Raw genomic sequence first — 21674 nt, 5'->3', positions numbered from 1 at the left:
AGTGATGTGAACACGGCAGGAACGCACACCGGGGCCAGGCCACGCATTATGGATTTGATTCAAAAATCATCCGACTCCAACTTGCTCTGATTCCTCGACTCCACAGCCCTGAATATTACAAGGTCTTTTTGAAAAAAAAAAAAAAAAAATACACAATAAAAAAAAGTGTGTGTGTGTTTGAAGGTAGAGGGGGAGGGGGGGTACACTTGTTCCCACAGAATAAAATTCTACATATCAGGCCGTTCATATCGGCAGGTCGTTCGTAAGTTACAATTTATGACAGGAGAAGACAAGAAGATTAATGTAAATTACAGGGACCTTAGAATATCTATTCAGGGCAGACATTTTAAAGAGTACCTGTGTTGCGGCAGCCAGGTTGGTGAGGGTCAGTTTGACAAGACTTGTCCCGTACTGTTTTGTGAGATGTTATCCTTTCTTCTTCTATGTCCATTTCAGGTCTTCTCTGCTATAAAATTAAACACTGAATTACAAGGTAACCATTATAGGTGTTCTTACCACAGCACAGTGCACAACTCAAATACACATGCGTTTTGAAGTCACATGCATGGATGTAGTCAAAACAAAGATAAATCTGTGGAATACCTTACTGCGCAAATAGTGCATCTTCCGAGGCGTAATGCTATTTTTTTCCATGGTTTAATTTAAGGCAAGGGCAGAATTATTACACTTGATGCGACAGACTGTAAGAGAAAAGTATATTTTATGCAGTAACCAAGAAACAACTTGCTATGACCTTACTGCAAGAAATGCTCCAGTGAATTCAGGTTAGCCATAAAAAGGAATAGGTCATACATGTTAAATTAATTATGTTTTAGTATAGGACAGAAATTTTGAGGAAACAAATGTCACATATGAAAATCCTGTGTTTGGAAGTTTGCCGATTTGTCTGGTAAACTTTGTGCAGGAAAGGTATAGTTTTACTTCTGTGTAGAAACAGAACTCCATAGGAAAATAGGGCCAAGGTATATATGGTTCCCAGGTCTGGAGAAGGTCCTGTTCAAATTGAATATTTCAATTTAATTTACTGTAACAGAAAAGAAATGATCTTTCCTGTTTACAAAACTGTACCAGTCAAACCAGGATAAAGGGGGCAAAAACTTTTATACAGTCTACATAGTTACTCCCACAGTGCATCGCTTTGGTTAGTAGTGATGTTATACATTTATCTACATCATAAAGAAAAAACACCTTCAAATATAGGCAAGTACAAGTCTGCCTTCTTAAAGAGACTCCGTAACAAAAATTGCATCCTGTTTTTTATCATCCTACAAGTTCCAAAAGCTATTCTAATGTGTTCTGGCTTACTGCAGCACTTTGTACTATCACAGTCTCTGTAATAAATCAACTTATCTCTCACTTGTCAGACTTGTCAGCCTGTGTCTGGAAGGCTGCCAAGTTCTTCAGTGTTGTGGTTCTGTGATGCATCTCCCCCCTCCTGGCCCCTCTCTGCACACTGCTGTGTGTTATTTAGATTAGAGCAGCTTCTCTCTTCTCTCTTATCTTTTACAAGCTGGATAAATCGTCCTCTGAGCTGGCTGGGCTTTCACATAGTGAGGAATTACAGACAAGGGCAAAGCTGTTTACAGGAAGAAAAGAGCAGCCTGAAACTTCAGTGCATGAGAGATACAGGGGGAAAGAAACACACAAATGATCTCTTGAGATTCAAAAGGAATGCTGTATACAGCCTGCTTGTGTATGGATGTATTTTCTATGTGTGGGCATACTGTACATCAACCTACTTCCTGTTTTGGTGGCCATTTTGTTTGTTTATAAACAAACTTTTTAAAACTGTTTTTAACCACTTTAAATGCGGCGGGGAGTGGCAAAATTGTGACAGAGGGTAATAGAAGATGTCCCCTAACGCACTGGTATGTTTAATTTTGTGTGATTTTAACAATACAGATTCTCTTTAAAACAATGTATTTGCCAATTTTTAGATTTAGATGACCAAGTGGTTATCTGTATAATACATTACAGTGAGTAATTACATTTTCATTAAAAAGGCTGGTACTCTTTTACCATTAAAGTAACATCGGACTCTGCTGGTACCATAAACAGCGGAATAAAAAATAAAAAAAAAAATAAAAAAAAAAAAAAGCACGTCCGGAACCTCAGGCCACCCACTCTGTCGTCTCTATGACGGCAGAGTTCCTGTGAGCAGGTCAGGAGCCGCCTTCATTGGTTTCAGACCTTGTCTATCAATGTAAGCCAATGGGAGTTGCTTACATTGATAGACAGGGTCAGGAGTCAATAAAATTGGCTTCTGACCTTCTCAAAGAGCTCTGCCGTGATAGAGACAGCAGTGCAAGTGAGCTGCAGAGAGCGATGCGGCAAGAACATGCGGCGGTGAGCTGAAATTTATGCCCTGGCAAACAAATACTCCGTGTCCTTTGATTAGAAATATACACACGCACACACACTTTACACTAGTTAAAATAAATAAAAATAAATTAACCTACACACACACACACACACACACACACACACACAAAATTGTAAAAAAAACAGAAACAACATATAGTTACCTTTGGGACTCTTTTTTAATATGTATGTCATGAAGGTATATTACTGTTATTTTAGCAAATAAGGGCTTGTACAATGAAAAAAAAAAACCACAAAACCTAAAAAATACACCTTTATTTCCAAATAATGTATTGTCACCACACATTGCACTAGGACCATAAATTAACCACTTCAGCACCACAGGGTTTTTTGCTTAAAAAACAGAGCAATTTTCACATTTCAGCGCTCCTCCCATTCATTCACCAATAACTTTATTGCTACTCATCAGATGTAAATGATCTATATCTTGTTTTTTTTGCCACAAATTATGCTTTGTGAGGGTGATATTTGCTTTTAGTAATTATGCTATTATCTGTGCATTTTAATGGGAAAAATGAGAAGAAAAAAAAAAAAAAAAAAAAAAGAATACACTGTTTCTCCATTTCCATGCACTATAGTTTTCAAATAAACAATGTTACCATAGGTAAAACCCACACATTGTATTTGCTAATGTGTCCTGGTTATCTCAACATTTAAATAATGTTCCTAGTACAATGTATGACGATAATATATTAGTTTCTGGTTTGTGTTTTTTGTTTTCTCATTGTACTCTATCAGTAATTAAAAGCCCTTATCTTCATGATTAACAGTAATACACTCTCATGGCATACATATTTTAAAAGCTAAGTCCCTAGGGTAACTGTGTATTCTCTTTTCAATGCTGTCACTTTTTTTTTTTTTTTTTTTTTTACAAGTATTTATTTAGGGGTATAGAGTACATGAAAATAATAGTTTTATTGCTTTTCATTCAGTTTTCCGGTAAAAAAAAAAAAAAATCACATGACTTATCCCTCAGTTGTCAAACAACACAAAATCTATTCTCTCACTTGTCACGGTGAATGATACCCTAATGATACCCAAAATGATACCCTATATACATAATCAGATAGCTTATTGGGCATACAGCACACTGTTTACCACAAGTACGCCTATCTACTCCCCTGAGCTTCAAGTAAAGTTTTGTGGGGAGTAGATAAGCGTAGCAAGGGAGGTAAAGTGGTTAAATGTTGTAATAGCCAGAAAAGATAAGCAATTAAATTGCGTCTGTTTTATCTACTGTAGCTTTGGTTATGTTAAAGAACATCCGAGGTGAAAACAAACGGATGAGAGAAACAATTGTATCTATCCCCATTCTCATAAAAATGACTTTTTTATTTTAGATATCCCAAAGGTTTTTTTTATATTTAAACTTTAGTTTTTAAGGTTTTACTGTTTCATTGTCTCTGCTCAATGGTCCCTCAAAGTATGCCATAGCTCAAATCTATGAATAATTTTTATCTCTTCCCTGCTCTCAGAAGCCATCTGACAGGAAAGTGTTTGATGGCTGTAATTACTTATCATTGAGGGTTATGCTATAGTCTGACTCAGTCCAACCGGTCCTGACCCAGACAGAAACTGTCACTTACATACATGATGTTTAACTCTTTCGGGCAAAGAAAGAAAAAAAAAGGTGCACAGTTATTTTTGTACTTGGCACTGTGCACACACCTCTATCTCATGTAACCTCGGTTGTCTTTAACACTATAGGGTTTGAAATTTGAGAAATAAAGTATTTTTTCCTCGTTTTTTTCCCCTTTAAAATGCATAGAAAATAAAGTAATTACTGAAAACAAATATCACTCCTAAAAAGCTTAATTTGTGGCGAAAAACACAAGATATACCGTAGACCATTTAGGTGTTATAAGTAGCGATAGAGTTATTGCCCAATAAAATAAAGAAGGGCTGAAAGGTGAAAAAAATGTTGGTGGGAAGGGCAAAACAGCCTATGGAGTGGAGTGGTTAAAGCAAACCTATGACTTCAGGGGGGGTGGTGGGGGGGAGTGGAATGTCGGATACATTGGTAGGGGCATCAAGAAGCTTCCCATGTCCTCCTCTAGACCGCCACTGCCCGAGACCCTTTTGAAGGTTCACTGACGCAATCCCTACTGTGAACCAGGGCTGTGGAGTCGGTCCAAAAATCCACCGACTCCGACTCCTCAGTTTAGGATTCCACCGACTCCGACTCCTCGACTCCTCTAATTTGCATATTACAATTTTGTTGATTAAAAGTATGTAACGTGAAATTCGTCTCTTAACTGCCAACGCTTAGGAATTTTACAAGACAACTGAAGTGAGAAGGATATGTAGACTACTATATTTATTCCCTTTAGACTAAAACTGGTCCTTGGTAAGAGTACTTGAAAAAGGTACAAACCGGAACATTCATATCAGGCCCTAGGCAATGTAAGTGTGGGTACATGTAAGAATGATGTGCAGGTACTCTGCAGGGGAATGAGGAGATTCTTCCTCTATTACACATTCTTCATGCACAATCTGAACAAGGTTTATGGGTGACAGACAACACCTCTGTGTTCAATGTGCACAACATTCTCAGCGAATTCCCTGCAGCTCTGTGGGGAGTGCATATGTAGAGTATAGTACTACTGTGTAACAAAGTAAACTTGAGACAGATGAAATAAAAGTTTTATACATACCTGGGGATTCCTCCAGCCGCCTTCAGGATAATCAGTCCCTTGTCGTCGTCCTCCACCACCTGGATCTTCTGCTATGAGTCCAGGTACTTGAGCCAGTCGGGCGTAGTGCGCATGCACACACTCCGCCGCCAGGAGCATACTACACCTGTGCAGCACTATTGCGCAGGTGCAGAATGTTCCTGGCTGTGGGAGCGGCATGCGGCCGGACAGCGCTGACTGGCTGAATTACCAGGACTCATAGCAGAAGATCCGGGTGGTGTAGGACAGCGAGGGACTGATTAGCCTGAAGGAAGCCCCAGGTATGTATAAAACTTTACTTTTCATCCGTCTCAGGTACCCTTTAATTTGTAGTCACCAAACCAAATTTTAACAACATATCAAATTATTTGATTTCATCAGCAAAGGGATTGCATACATTTGCATAAATCAGCATCAGTGCAGAATTATTTCCATCTCATTGACCATCTCTATTAGTGACACAGCTACACATCAGGCTCTATTCTTACAGCATAGATGTTATTTAGTATATATAAGAGATTCCTGTGTACACATCATATATACAGTCGCAATCAGATATGTATATCTGACCTTAAAAATATGGGGACTGCTTTATTGAATCAGCACAAGTAACTAATTTTGATTTGTTTATTTCATTTTTGTGGACTAAGCACCGCTATTACTGCATATATACTGTATATATACATTATTTTTAATGACCATTATCCGAGAAATAGAACATTATCATATTTTCTATTTTAATTACAGTAACAAATTCATTAGGAGTCGGTGCATTTTTTCCCGACTCCAGGCACCCAAAATTGCCCGACTCCACGACTCCGACTCCACAGCCCTGCTGTGAACAAGCGCGGCCTCAATGTGCAGGCACACTGTTGGCCTGCACCTGCACGCAGACGCTTATGCACTGTAGAAAAAGGCGTACACGAGTGACTCTGTGCTACTGTGCAGGATGTCTTGCACCTGCGCAGTGCAGCCGTGCTTGTACAAGGCCGGGTGCATGGCAACGCAAACCTCTTCAACAAGCCCCTGTTACAAAGGTTCAGGGAGAGTCTCAGTGCTGGAAAGACTAGCTCAAAAGGAATGGGAGAAACCTCTGATTTATTCCATCTTCTAACGTTTCTGCCATGGGCACTTTTTCCCATACAGGTACACTTTAAACACACAAACACGCCAGCAGAAAGTTTGGCCCCCAGAAAATGCAAGCTTATTGAGGGCACAACTTGTTAGGGCCCGTTCAGACTACAAAATGCGGACCGCAACGCATGCGGACCGCAACGCGTACGAACGCACGCATGTCCGCGTTCGTATGCGTTGCGTGGCTGATCCCATCACTGAAAAGTGAATGGGACAGCCGCGCGTTTTTGTAAAATCTGCGTGCAGCATGCGTTCCCGGACCGCATAGGTCCGGAACGCATGCTGTGTGAACATCAGACATTGCACTCTATGCAATGTCTGATGTCGTGCGTTTTGGCCACCTGCACGCGTTTCCAAAACGCGGCTGGAAACGCGTGCAGTGTGAACGGGCCCTTACTGTTTAGCAGAAAAATCCTGGTGATGGTAAACAGTTTGGGTATTGTGTACAAGAGACGAGACAAAGTTTGAAAGCTTATTTGAAAGCTTTTTCAAATAATCAACTTTGCTTTCCAAGTAACTATTTAGTACCACTGATGAGATTGGATCATAAGAACATGTGTACAGCAATATACAGCAATTTACAGCAATATACAGACAGTGTAAAATAGCTGATATACAATGTCACTGGTTGCAAAGATCACTATGCAATGGTTAGGCCAACATAGAAAACAGCAGACGTGTCACAGATTATGGTCAATTTACTCAACAGAAATTCTCCACAAAGGATCATGCAAGTGATTTCAAAGTTTTTAGTTGGACATTTCTCTTTTCTTCCTGTTTTTGCCTAGACAGGAAGCAGAAATGAGAAATTATCCCAATTTCAAGAAATGTAACATGATTGTACATCATTCTGTGAATGAGCCTGCAACGTCAAGTGTTCTCCCCAGACTCTTTTTCCTGTCGGGTGGCATGAAAAAGTAGCCAGGTGGGGTGTGACAGGGAGTGCAGAGCCAGCGCAACTCTGCTTACAACATAGGAGGAGAATGCTGGGGCAAGCAAATGACAGCCGGGTGCTCACCAAAATTAGCCGGGTAAAGCACCTGGCTAAAAGAGCCTGGGGAGAACACTGCATGTTGAGCAGAGCCTTCATCCCTTATTAGCTAGGTTTACAATGGAACAGGAATAGGAATGTGGAGCCACACATTATACACATGTTGCGTTGCATAAACTGAAACATAGTCAATGAAAAGTATGCTTCAATGTTAACGCATGCGGTTTGCGATAACACACTGCATGCAGTATGTTAGGTTGCGCCGCACCACAACACTGCGGCGCATCCAGGTTGGCATCTAGGCTAGATTACTATCTGCATGGAGTCTGTATGTTCTCCCGATGTTTGTGTGGGTTTCCATCAAAGGCTGAGGAGTCAGAGCAATTTTTGCTTTTTGTACCTACTCCACACCCCTGCAAAGATTTTTGGACCGACTCCACAGACCTATTTCCATCAGGCACTCTGGTTTCATCCTCATATGTTAACTGGTTCCCCACTTTAAACTAGCTTTAAAGGGAACCAGAGGTGAGAACGATATGGAGGCTGCCATATTCATTTCCTCATAAACAGTGCCAGTTGCCTGGCAGCCTTGCTGATCTTCTGGCATAAGTAGTCCGAGACAAAATCCTGAAACAAGCATATGGCTAATACAGTAAAACCTGAGCCAGCCAAGTCAGAGTACCGGATCTGCTGCATGCTTATTCACTGTCTTTGGCTCTAAAGTATTCGAGACACAGGATCAGAAGGAGGACTGCCAGGCAACTAGTTTTGTTTAAAGTGAACCTTAAAGAGAATCTGTACTCTAATATTCTTACAATAAAAAGCATACCATTCTATTCATTATTTTCTCCTGTGCCCCTCTGTGCTGTTTCTGCCACTCTCTGCTGCAATCCTGGCTTGTAATTAACAGTTTTAGGCAGTGTTTACAAACAAACTAACCAGCTTCTAATAGGCTCAGCTAAGCATAGTGTGTGAGTCATTCAGAGTATGCAGGGGGCCTGCAGAGGGTGTGTATCGCTTCTACCAATCACAAGCAGCCCTGCACATTCCACACAATCAAGCTTTAGCCCGACAAACAGGACAGAGGAAAGATACATTGATTTATTACAGAGACAGTGCAGTTAGGAAAGACTGCAGTAAGCCAGAGCAGATTAGAACAGGCATAGGAACTTATAGGATAGAAGAACTAAGGCTGAAAAATTTGTTACAGAGTCTCTTTAAGTGATTAAAAGAAATTGAGTTTTACTCACCTGGGGCTTACCTCAGCCCCCTGCAGCTGATCGGTGCCCACGACGAGTCGCTCTGATGCTCCGGGTCCCGCTGGCACCCACTTCCAGTTTCGCCATCAGGACCCGTCAGGCTGGGGAACGCGGCTGATACTACGCATTCCCAGCCAAGATAGCACCCCTATGCGGCCATATGGCCGCATAGGGGTACTATTTAGGCTGGGAACGCGTAGTATCAGCCGCGTTCCCCAGCCTGACGGCGAAACCGGAAGTGGCCGCCAGTGGGACCCGGAGCATCAGAGCGACTCGTCGTGGGCACCGATCAGCTGCAGGGGGCTGAAGTAAGCCCCAGGTGAATAAAACTCAATTTCTTTTGATCACTTAAGGTTCACTTTTAAAGAAACTAAATATGGCAGCTTCCATATACCTCGGGTTTCCTTTAAGCTAGGTGCACAACCTAGATGACACCTGGCCAAGGCCGCCGGAGAGATACGTAGAGGGCGCACTTCTCTTGCGCAGACCGGCTGTGACTGGCAGAACTAACGGGACCCGATACCAGAGCTGCAGGCAGCAGAGGACGGTGGCGTGAGTGTGATCCGTGCGCATGGGGCTGGTGAAAGCCCCAGATATGTATAAAACTTTTTTTTTTTTTTATTGGTCTCTAGTTTACTTTAAGTCACGTCAGAGGACCAGGGCTGTGGAGTCGGTCCAAAAATCCACCGACTCCGACTCCTCAGTTTAGGATTCCTCCGACTCCACGACTCCGACTCCTCTAATTTGCATATTACAATTTTGTTGATTAAAAGTATGTAACATGAAATTCGTCTCTTAACTGCCAACGCTTAGGAATTTTACAAGACAACTGAAGTGAGAAGGATATGTAGACTACTATATTTATTCCCTTTAGACTAAAACTAGTCCTTGGTAAGAGTACTTGTAAAAGGTACAAACCGGAACAAAGAACATCTATCAGGCCCTAGGCAATGTAAGTGTGGGTACATGTAACAATGATGTGCAGGTACTCTGCAGGGGAATCAGGAGATTGTAAACAGACAACACCTCTGTGTTCAATGTGGACAGCATTCTCAGTGGATTCCTGCAGCTCTGTGGGGAGTGCATATGTAGAGTATAGTACTACTGTGTAACAAAGTAAACCTGAGACAGATGAAATTAAAGTTTTATACATACCTGGGGCTTCCTCCAGCCGCCTTCAGGATAATCAGTCCCTGTATGTCCTCCTCCACCACCTGGATTTTCTGCTATGAGTCCAGGTACTTGAGCCAGTCAGGCGTAGTGCGCATGCACACACTCCGCCGCCAGGAGCATACTACACCTGTGCAGCACTATTGTGCAGGTGCAGAATGTTCCTGGCTGTGGGAGCGGCATGCGGCCGGACAGCGCTGACTGGCTGAATTACCAGGACTCATAGCAGAAGATCCGGGTGGTGGAGGACAGCGAGGGACTGATTAGCCTGAAGGGGGCTGGAGGAAGCCCCAGGTATGTATAAAACTTTACTTTTCATCCGTTTCAGTTACCCTTTAATTTGTAGTCACCAAACCAAATTTTAATAACATATCACATTATTTGATTTCATCAGCAAAGGGAGTGCATACATTTGCATAAATCAGCATCAATGCAGAATTATTTCCATCTCGTTGACCATCTCTATTAGTGACACAGCTACACATCAGGCTTTATTCTTACAGCATAGATGTTATTTAGTATATATAAGAGATTCCTGTGTACACATCATATATACAGTCACAATCAGATATGTATATCTGACCTTAAAAATACGGGGACTGCTTTATTGAAGCAGCACAAGTAACTAATTTTGACTGGTTTATTTCATTTTTGTGTACTAAGCACAGCTATTACTGTATATATACTGTATATATACATTATTTTTAATGACTATTATCTGAGAAATAGAACATTTTATCATATTTTCTATTTTAATTACAGTTACAAATTCATTAGGAGTCGGAGTCGGTGCATTTTTTCCCGACTCCGACTCCAGGCACCCAAAATTGCCCGACTCCACGACTCCGACTCCACGACTCCGACTCCACGACTCCGACTCCACAGCCCTGCAGAGGACACCAGTGTAACCAGTGTGAGCTCTTCTGAAGGACAGTTAAGCCCAAGTACACACTCTAGAATAAAACCAAGCCAATATGGACGTTAAAAACCACCTCAGCCAAGAATCTAGCGTCTGTATAGGAGCAAGCAACCCCAATGTTGCTTCAAAATCTGGTATACTCAATCTCTAGGGACATCAGACCAAACTAATAAGTGCATTCTACTTATCCTGCCTATCTGAAGTCACACCTTGAGGCCCCTTTTACACTTAGACACTTTCTTTGCATTACCCTTTTAAGTGTAAGTGTACTGGGGCCCAGTACACACACACACACTGTACGTTACCGTCGGACTTCCGTGGCGACACAGCAGTCAATGGAGAACACTGCAATTTTAAAATTTGTTGGCAGCGGTGCTGCAAGCATTGTGCGGAATGATGCAAATCCCAGTGACATACCGTCAAGCAGGGAGTACATCACTGGGCAAGAGACAGCGAAGGGCGGCACAATGCAGATTACCATGTTGGCGCACTGTGCCGCATGGTCATATGAATGTAGACACTAGACTGTGAATGGTTACTTGAAATCAAGTCCCAATCTCAGGGAGAGCAGTCATGAGAATGTATGAGGCCTTATGCTGGGTACACACGATGAGATTTCCCGTTCGATTTGCGGATCGATTCGATTAAATCAAACATGTTCGATTGGATTTCGATCGTTTTTTCCGTCGATTTTGCATACCTATCATGAAAAAAACGATCGAAATCCAATCGAGCATGTTTGATTTAATCGAATCGATCCGCAAATCGAACGGGAAATCTCATCGTGTGTACCCAGCATTAGTGATATGATTAGGTGCTCAGGAAAAGAGTTGTGGAAGATGTCAATTGTCAATGCCATATAGTTGCAGATGCAAAAATATACAAATGCACACACATTTTTGCAAGGGAGAGCAGAGCTATGTTTTAAAGAGACACTGAAGCGAAAAAAAAATGATGATATTATGATTTGTATGTGTAGTACAGCTAAGAAAAAAAACATTAAGATCAGATACATCAGTCTAATTGTTTCCAGTGCAGGAAGAGTTGAGAAACTCCAGTTGTTATCTCTATGCAAAAAAGCTATTAAGCTCTCCGACCAACTTGGTCATGGAGAGGGCTGTTATCTGACTTTTATTATCTCAACTGTAATTGAACTGTTTACTTTTCCTCTAGCAGAGGAGAGTTTATTACTTCACAGACTGCTCTGAAAGACTCATTTTGAATGCTGAGTGTTGTGTAATCTGGACATATTATAGAGTGATGCAATGTTAGAAAAAACACTATATACCTGAAAATAAAAATATGAGAATATTTTCTTTGCTGCTAATCTTCTAGTAATTATTCATAGTACACAACCAATTCATTATATCATATATTTTTTTCGCTTCAGTGTCTCTTTAAGGCCCAGCTTACAGAGATGGTTTACTAAAATGTAAGCATCATGAGTTAACGCCTTACGACCACTCACATACAATCATTGACACCAATAAGCCAGCATATAAAATAATGATTCAAACTAGGAACCTAAAGTGAACCTTACCTAAAGTTTCACTTACCTACCTACTCTATAAGCCCCCTGCAGCTGCCCTATGCCCACGCTGTCATGGAACGATCCTCCAGTCCCCCGCAGTGGCTAAGTCCCTGGCCATGCGCATCCTCAATCCCACCGTAGGCATGCGCAGGACTCTCCCAGCAGCAGGAACATGATCAAGGGCGCACACCAGCAGGACCGGAGAATTGTTCCGTGACGGCACAGGGCAGCTGCAGGGGCCTAGTAGAGTCCCATGTAAGTGACACTTTTTTTATTTATTTTTTTTAAGATTCACTTTAGGTTCCCTTTAAGTCACTACTTCCAAGTAAACGTTGCATGCAGTGGCTGGGAAGCAACAATGAGCAAATAGTACATATAACAGCAAACAATTTAGCTGAATAGAGTGGAAAGATTTGAGAGACTTTATGAAGTGTTTCGCCCACCATTTACTACACCCCTTCTAACCCCTTGTTTTTCAGGTGTTATGACTGATTTGAGGCCTATTGCACACTAATAATAATTACTAATAATAATTGCAGTATTTGTATAGCGCCTTTCTCCTGTCAGACTCAAAGCGCTTGCGAGGCAGCCACTAGAGCGCACTCAGTAGGCAGTAGCAGTGTAATGCTGGATACACACGTTGCGTTTCCGCGTCGATGCGGCGTTCGATTCGCGTCGATTCGATTATTTCCAACATGTCCGATTCGCAGGTCGATGGATCGTTAGGTCGATTTGCCATACTTTACATGGCATTCGACCTAAAAATAATCGAAATGCGCTCGGAAATAATCGAATCGACGCGAATCGAATGCCGCATCGAACGCGGAAACGCAACGTGTGTATCCAGCATTAGGGAGACTTGCCCAAGAAACGCCTTACTGAATAGGTGCAGCTTACTGAACAGGCAGAGCTGACTACATGCAATTCCGATTTTTCATACGATACGATTTTTGATTGCAATAAAAAAAAAACAAAAAAAAACAAAAAAAAAAACCAAACATACCAGTATGCCGTACTGTTTAATCTGAGTCAAAAATCGATTCTTATTAAAAAAAGAAAAAAAAAAAACAGAATTGCATGTAGTGTGCAAGAGGCCTGACACCTACATACATCCAACCGAATTTTAACACTTTATGTGGCCTTTACCTGGCATTTTAAAATGGGTATGGCCTTTTACTGTCAATTTCTGTGTAAAGGCCTAAAAACATACCAGAGATCTAAAAATAACAAAAATTGATACTTACCCAGGGCTTCCTCCAGGTCCATAAACACATCTGAGTCCCTCGACATCCATCCGTAGTCTGCCGTGTAGCCGTGATCAGCCCTGGTAACAGGCTCAATCGTGTCAGTCCGGGTCTACTGCGCATGCACGGACCTCACGTGCATGCGCAGTAGACCCAAACTGACGTGACTGAGCCAGTTACCGGGGCTGATTGCAGCTGAACGGCAGACCGCAAGAGTATACGAGGGACTCAGAGGAGTTTATGGACCTGGAGGAAGCCCTGGGTAAGTATCAATTATTGATATTTTTAGATCTCTGGTTTACTTTCAAAGAGTCCACCCAGAACTAAAAAAAACGTTTTGAGTGGCCTGATACTTCATGCCTATAATACTTTTGCCCCATATGTAGTAGGTCTGGAAGCACAATTGACTGCATTGTTGCAATCTAGGTTTAAAAAGTTTATGCTGAAGGTGTCACCTGGGTAATTAACGCAATAAAAAGGTCTTTGGGAAAGGACTGCTGTGACGTGACTGAGGGGCAGCTCTGGATGGAGCACAGCAGGCTACTGTCAGTGAGCAGTGTGTCCAGCTCATGCTGCGCTCCTGACAGCCAGCACGGCAGCTCCAAGCATTGCGCACACAACTCTGGCACGGCCCGCAGCCACACATAGCAGTCCGCACATAGGAGCCCATCCACTGGACTCTCCATGCTTCAGCTTCCTCTACAGACAGGCACATAGACGTGTGCCAGGCCACGGCAGCCCGCCTCCTCCCCCTTCTCCCGTGCGTGACAAGTGGCACCGGCTACTAGGGATCCCCAGTGGTGCCATCCTCTCAGGCAGAGCGCTCCTTGTCCCCATACACACAGCTAGCCGGCCAGTGTAGGAACCAGGCAGTGCAGGCGGGAGGGAAGCCGTGCTCAGCATTGGGGTACAGCACAGAGACGGGTCACCCCCTGAAGGCCAGACAGGGCGAGCGCGCCAGAGCGCATCAGGCGCAGGAAGCAGCTTTGGGCAGCCTAGGCAGCACACTGCAGCATCACAGCGCTGTCATGAGGGGAGGGAGATTACCTCAGGCTCGGCGCGGACGCTCCGGAACATGGCTCACACCAGAGCGCAACCAACACAGCCACCGAACGGCGCGCTCTCACCGTGCGCAACGCCCCGCCAGCCAGCCAGCCTGCCCGATTATTCAGCCCAAGGCAGCCGCGGGAGGAGGAGGAGACAGCGCGTCATCAAGCGGCGCCCGGGCAGGGGACCGCAGGCGGGGGCCTTTGGACTCCGGCTTAAAATGTTAAAAATATCACGGAGCCCGTGTGATGCGAGGACTGTGAAATGTGCCCGTACTAGTCCTGAATGGCGGAGAGCGCGCAGAGCAGCACGTAGGCCCTTATTATGGCGAGTTGTAAACAGAGGTGACAGCCAAGGCTGAGCTGCGCTACAGCCAGTCACTTCAGCTACCTGCTGCCACCCAGGGACGCGTCCTGCTCTTTGTTGTAGCACATGCTCACATCATATCGAGAGCAGCATCAATGCCCTGTCGCCAAAGAGACTAGCAAAGTGCTCAGTTCTGCTGCTGAGTTGTAGCAGTCATTGCTGAAGCTTCGGCTATAACAGATGAAGGGCTGCACTTGTTGGCATTTAAATTAGATGGAGCATGTGTCAATGTAGTTCTTAAACATGCAGCTTCTTAAAATTATTTTAAAAGGTGGAGCTCAAGTTGAGCTTCCCTATCTGTGAGGGTGCATTTATAGCTGGGGTCCTTTCTGTTGCCTTCTATTGCAATGCATAGTATCATCACAATGCAATGATATGCCTATAGCAGAAACGCTAGCGTTGCAAAAAATGCTGCGTTTTGCCTGTAATGGTAGTTAATGGGCCACATGTATGCGTTTTATGATATGCGTTTTGAAAAACGCTGGTTTTGTTGCATATTTTTCAAAATTGCATATAAAGAAAGTCAATGGTGACACAATGTAATGCGTTTTTATATGCGTTTAAAAAAAGTTTTCTGATATTTCCGCTTCCTGTTGTCTTCCTAGTGATTTGCATAAAACACAATAGAAAAACACAAGGAAAACGCATATGCGTTTTTGTGAATCGCAAAAACATTAAAAACGCACACAAAACACGTGCAGAAGAACAAACAAACGCACATAACAGAAAACGCAACTTTTCCCACACTGACAAGTGTGCACCCAGCCAAAGGGTTCCAACAGGCTATACACACAGAGCATGCTGTGCATTTACCGGGCAATGGACGCGTTATCAATGACAGCGAAGTATACTCTCATTGTCCAGTGTCTCACTGTATAGTCGTACTACATGTCTGATGTGCAGTGCAACTTTTCAGCAGTATGTGTACAGTGTGAAAAGCCCGAGTTGGGAATGTAATTAAGATGAAAATAATTCTGAATTGAAGGATTGTGCAAATTTTGTTTTTAAATGTATGCAGCCTGAGAAAGGACCAGTCAAATCCTGCCAAGGTGGAAATTCGATTGGTCCATTTTCAAGCTGCATACATTTGCATAATCCTGCATCCACTCTTGGTGTGTACACACTTGAAGGATTTATGATATCTGACCAATTTTACCCCCTTCCATGTAGTATGAGAGCTATACTCTACGCCAGGCTTTCTCAACCAGGGTTCCCTGGAACCCCAGGGTTCCTTGAGGACTCTGCAGGGGTTCCTTGGCATTTTCCCCCATCGTGGGGGAAGCATGATAGAGCACACTATAATAGGTAGTACTGTAACAAGAAGCACTAAATTGGGGCATCAGGAGATGGTATAATGAGTGGCAGTGTAATGGGGGTAGTGAAATAAACAGCCACACATACTTTTAAAGACCACGCCTCCTGCAAAATAAATGCAGGGGTTCCTCGAAACCAAAAATTGTTTGCAGGGGTTCCTTGAGATCCAAAAGTTATTTGCAGGGTTCCTCCATGGTAGAAAGGTTGAGAAAGGCTGCTCTACGCAGTCTATTCTATTGAGCTGAACTCCCCATCAGATAAAATCGTTTCAAGATCCTGCACACAAAGATGCTGTACACATTCAAAAGATCAGTATCTGCAAAAGATCAGTTCCTGCAAAAGATCAGTTCCTGCAAAATGCATTCATAGTCTATGATATCCGCAGATCCTCATACACACCTTGTACAGACATTCATCTGCAGATCAGATCCATGTTGGCTCTTCAGATCTGCAGATGATTGTCAGATATGCAGATGAAGTCTGTAAACATTTTTTTGGGGGGGCGTTAATCACCAAAAAACGCCAGAGAAAATCGCTAGCGTTTTGCGATCAGCAAGTGTGAATGGGTCCTAAGGCCTCAATTCGAGGACATTTGAAATCGGTGCCGGTAGACTTGGGCGCAGGATACAGCGGAATATGGCTGATCCTGCTTCTGCACAAGTCCGGGCCGATCTAATTACTATTCCCCCTCCAGGCCGACATAAATAGTGGGGGAATGAAATAATTCGGCTTCCAGCGATTGCTGGAGGACGAATTATTATGTTTTTAAGCAACCTCGGCTCCGTTTGCTGACGGCTCCGACGTTACTCACTGAGCGCTGCAACAGGAGTGATTCCTATTGTAGCCTATGGAGGCACCGGCTGCGCCCAAATCTAGCAGCGCTGAAAAGCACTGCTCCGCTCAATTCCATGGCAGTGAAATGCCTCTCAAACTCTCGCAACTGCTTGCTAAGCACACAGTTCAACTGTTCATGGAATAGAGGCCTAAGGGAAGGAACACACTAGGCAGAATTGCATGAGTTTTTCCCATAGCACATAGTGGAAAACGCATATGTGATTCTGCCTAGTGTGTTCCTACCCTCAAACTCTGACAGCTGCTTGCTCAGGCAGCAACTTCTTGCTGCTGCTTAGTAACTGCTCACTGAGCATGCAGTTCAGCCACCTGTGGAAAAGGGCCCTCACACAGGTGTAGAGCCAAATAAATAAATGCGAACAGATTGCCATGGATGTAGCAAAGGAACAACATCAACAGAGAACAGATAACCAGAAACAAAAAGCGCCAAAATATAACAATCTTTATTGGGGACTTGTCCCATAAAGAGAAACCGAGGGGGGCAGATGGGACACAGAGGCATGTCCTCTGCCTCATGACATGCTTCTGTGTCCCCACACCGCCGCTCTTTGCCCCCCCCCCCAACGCCGCGTTATAGCCCCTCGAGATTAGCGACAATATTTGCCGCTATCTCTAGGTAAACGTGGAAGAGGGTGTTTCCCTGTTCAAAATGCCCGCCTGGGGTGTTCTCACAGGATTTCCAAAGCTACCATTGAATTAATCTCTCATCCCAGCTTCGTGACCTATAGCTCACGAAATGAAAGTGGGCCAGTGCGGCCCACAGGAGTGGCGGTTTTCGTGGCTACCTGGTCCGCTCAGCTCCCCGTATCAGGTAGCCTACTTTTTTTTTTTTTTGAGCCCACCTCTGGCTCTCTTTAAAGAGACACTGAAGTCTCTTTTTTTTTACCTTAGTATCATATCCAGCCGTCTTCATTATTAAATTCTAAACTTATTCACTGCATCCCCGCGTCAGAACGAGTTATTTATGGCCCAGAAATAGCCCAGCAAAGTTCCAGGGCTCGCATATTTTTTCTTCTGGAAAAGGCAGAGCTGTGCACAGTAGCTCTGCCTCTTCTCCAGTTAATCTCCGCCTCTCCCCAGCCCTCTGTCTTCTTTCAATGAGAGGGACAGGGAGAGACGGAGATTGACGGGAGAAGAGGCAGAGCTACTGCGCACAGCTCTGCCTCTCCCAGGCAGCAAAATATGCGACTTGCAAAGTCGTGGAACTTTTAAAATAACCTGTCTGCCACAGGGATGCAGTGAATCAGTTTAGAATTTAATGCTGAAGACGGCTGCATAAGAAAATAACGCAAAAGGTGGATCAGCGCAACACCAGGCCGCCTCCGAATGGCCTCCATCAGAGATGCGCTGAGCCCCCCCAGGAACTACAAACGCACCTTGAACCCAAACAGAAGCTCTGCATATACACCAAAAGCATGGCTGTTAAGTGGGAGCAGCTGACCAAAAACGAATTACATTAGTACATAGCAAGGAAATGAGCAGCGCTACTTAAAAACAGACTAGTGCCTACCTGCAAAAGAGTGCAAGCCCCACTTGTGGGGTCGAATACACACCGAGCATACACATGACCTGTCTACCACTAGAGGAGGATGTTGGTTTCCATTAACAGAAAATAAGGTTAAAAAAAAAAAAAAGAGACTTCAGTGTCTCTTTAAAGAGACTCTGAAGTCTCTCAAAATACAAGTTTTTATTTTAAAAATCTCTTTAACCACTTGCCGACCGCACAATGCCAAAGTTTGGCGGCAAAGTGGCATGCCTAGGACCACGTAACGCCAATTGGCGTTGGGTCCTCGGTCTCCAGCTGGCCGAGGATCACGCGCTGTGATGCGCATGCATCCGCCGGCAATAGGCCCCGCCCACCCGCAACGTCAACCCACTGGCCGATTGGAAGCGCTGGCGGGTTGTTAACCCCTGGATCGCCGCAATGCAAGCGTATAATACGCTTTGTAATGTATACAAAGCGTATTATACAGTCTGCCTCCTGCCCTGGTAGTCCCAGGGATCGAGGGGCCGGTTGCAGCCCTCCCTGTCTGCACCCAAGCACATTGATCTGCCCCCTGATCGCCCACAGCACCCCTCAGACCCACCCCCAGACCCCTGTTTGCACCCAATCACCCCCTTAATCACCCATCAATCACTCCCTGTCACTATCTGTCAACGCTATTTTTTTAGATTAGGTCCTAAACTGCCCCCTGGGGGCTCATGATCACCCCCCCCCCTCAGATCCTCCCCAGACCCCCACCCCCCCTGTGTACTGTATACATCTATGCTCCCCTGTTAATCACCTGTCAATCACAAATAAATCACCCCCTGTCACTGCCATCCATCAGCTCAGACCCTAACCTGCCCCTTGTGGGCACCTGATCACCCGCCCACACCCTCAGATTGCCTGCAGACCCACCCTCAGATCACCTCCGAAAGTACATTGTTTACATCTGCTCTCCCCTCTAATCACCCATTAATCACCCATCAAACACCCCGTCACCACCTGTCACTGCTACCCATCAGATCAGACCCTAATCTGCCCCTTGCGGGCACCCAATCACCCGCCACACCCTCAAATAGCCCCCCAGACCCCCTCCGATCAACTCGCCAGTGCACTGCTTGCATATATTCTCCCCTGTAATCACCTACTGATCACCTATCAATCACCCCGTCACTACCTGTCACTGCTACCCATCAGATCAGACCCTAATCTGCCCCTTGCGGGCAACCAATCACCCGCCCACACCCTCAGATAGCCCCCCAGACCCGCTCTGATCAACTCGCCAGTGCATTGCTTGCATATATTCTCCCCTGTAATCACTTACTGATCACCTATCAATCACCCCCTGTAACTGCTACCCATCAGATTAGACCCTAATCTGCCCCTTGCGGGCACCCAATCACCCGCCCACACCCTTAGATAGCCCCCCAGACCCCCTCTGATCAACTCACCAGTGCATTGCTTGCATATATTCTCCCCTCACCTATCAATCACCCTGTCACCACCTGTTACAGCTATTCATCAGATTAGACCCTAATCTGCCCCTTGCGGGCACCCAATCACCTGCCCACACCCTCAGATAGCCCCCCAGACCCTCTGATTAACTCGCCAGTGCATTGCTTGCATATATTCTCCCCTGTAATCACCTATCAATCACCCTGTCACCCCCTGTCACTGCTACCCATCAGATCAGACCCTAATCTGCCCCTTGCGGGCACCCAATCACCCACCCACACCCTCAGATAGCCCCCCAGACCCCCTCTGATCAACTCGCCAGTGCATTGCTTGCATATATTCTCCTCTGTAATCACCTATCAATCACCCCGTCACCACCTGTCACTGCTACCCATCAGATCAGACCCTAATCTGCCCCTTGCGGGCACCCAATCATCCGCCCACACCCTCAGATAGCCCCCCAGACCCCCTCTGATCAACTCGCCAGTGCATTGCTTGCATATATTCTCCTCTGTAATCACCTACTGATCACCTATCAATCACCCCGTCGCCCCGTCACCACTTGTCACTGCTACCCATGAGATCAGACCCTAATCTGCCCCTTGTGGGCACCCAATCACCCGTTCACACCCTCAGATAGCCCCCCAGACCCCCTCTGATCACCTCCCCAGTGCATTATTTACATCTGTTTTCCCCTCTAATCACCCATCAATCACCACCTGTCACTGCTACCCATCAGATCAGACCCTCATCTGCCCCTTGCGGGCACCCAATGACCGGCCCACACCCTCAGATCGCCCTCAGATTCCCCCAATCACCTCCCCAGTGCATTGCTTGAATCTATTCCCCCCTCTATTCACACCCTGAGACACCCATCATAGCATACAAAAAGAAAAGGAAAACCTGTCTGAGCCATGAATAATATCTCAAGGACACTCTGGATTTCAAAATATCAAATGTCAAACTTTATTAAGCGAACAAACCAGACATATAAAAACAATTAAAATATAGTCTCTAGGTACATGTCGAATGTTATCAACACTATCCACCTCTGAATCGCAATAAAACAAATAGTGCTGTAATAGCATATAATTCAAAGGGCAAGTGCCACATATTATGTGCAATAGTACAAAGATGCCTGTGTTATTATAAAGTGCCACCGTGCAAATTCATTGCATGCATAGAAGTGATGTGTGCATGTCCGCATCCACAGCAAACAGCATGGGTACCCACATGCACACAGCATGTGCAAAAATATCAAATCGTTGTGAAAAAACAAAAATATATATATTCGCAATAACAAAAACTATAATACAAACTTAGCCCATAAGACTGAACCAAAACTTCCTATCTATCTACTAAGAAAATCTCTCATTGCAAATTGCAACGTGCCAAGGTGCAAGGAAACCTGCAAGGAAAGGAATCACCCTGTGATAAGGAAAGCACCACTTACCCTGTATATGTCCAGAGGGGACCTCAGAGAAGACCTAACACGGTCGCAGCTTGCGGCTGCTTCAGAAGAGGCTAATGACTGCTCGCCTTCCCGCCGTTTAAATAGGAGGCGCCAAGAGGACGGAGAGAGAGCACGGCCGTGCTCACGATGTCGGAGGGCGCACGCTCTGATTGGCGCACGCCCTTCGCATCCGGGGTAAACGATATTCACCTACTTCCGGGATCTATACGCATGCGCAACTCCTTTGCCTGCGTTCCACAGTATCTCTGCCAATCAGAGCGTGCGCCCTTCGACATCGTGAGCACGGCCGTGCTCTCTCCCCGTCCTCTTGGCGCCTCCTATTTAAACGGCGGGCAGGCGAGCAGTCATTAGCCTCTT

General features: G+C 44.7%; 1 protein-coding gene across 3 annotated transcripts in view; it reads right to left on the bottom strand.

Annotated features, from left to right (window-relative positions):
* ZNF800 (zinc finger protein 800) overlaps positions 1-14738 on the bottom strand; it is a 31591-nt gene extending 16853 nt beyond the window's left edge. Inside the window, exons 1-3 of one of the 3 annotated variants that reach the window (XM_068272702.1) lie at positions 14371-14738; positions 604-701; positions 358-466 (exon numbers count right to left, since the gene is read on the bottom strand). In XM_068272702.1, coding sequence (XP_068128803.1) covers positions 358-466; positions 604-654 — 160 coding nt within the window. In that variant the 5' untranslated portion in view covers positions 655-701; positions 14371-14738. The remainder of the gene's footprint in view (positions 1-357; positions 467-603; positions 702-14370) is intronic. The other 2 variants (XM_068272704.1, XM_068272703.1) reach the window with 2 other exon arrangements.
* Between the last annotated feature and the right edge of the window lie 6936 nt (positions 14739-21674).

Source organism: Hyperolius riggenbachi, chromosome 3, assembly GCF_040937935.1.
Source record: "Hyperolius riggenbachi isolate aHypRig1 chromosome 3, aHypRig1.pri, whole genome shotgun sequence".
NCBI lineage: Eukaryota > Metazoa > Chordata > Amphibia > Anura > Hyperoliidae > Hyperolius > Hyperolius riggenbachi.
This window is presented reverse-complemented; position numbering and strand designations above follow the sequence as displayed.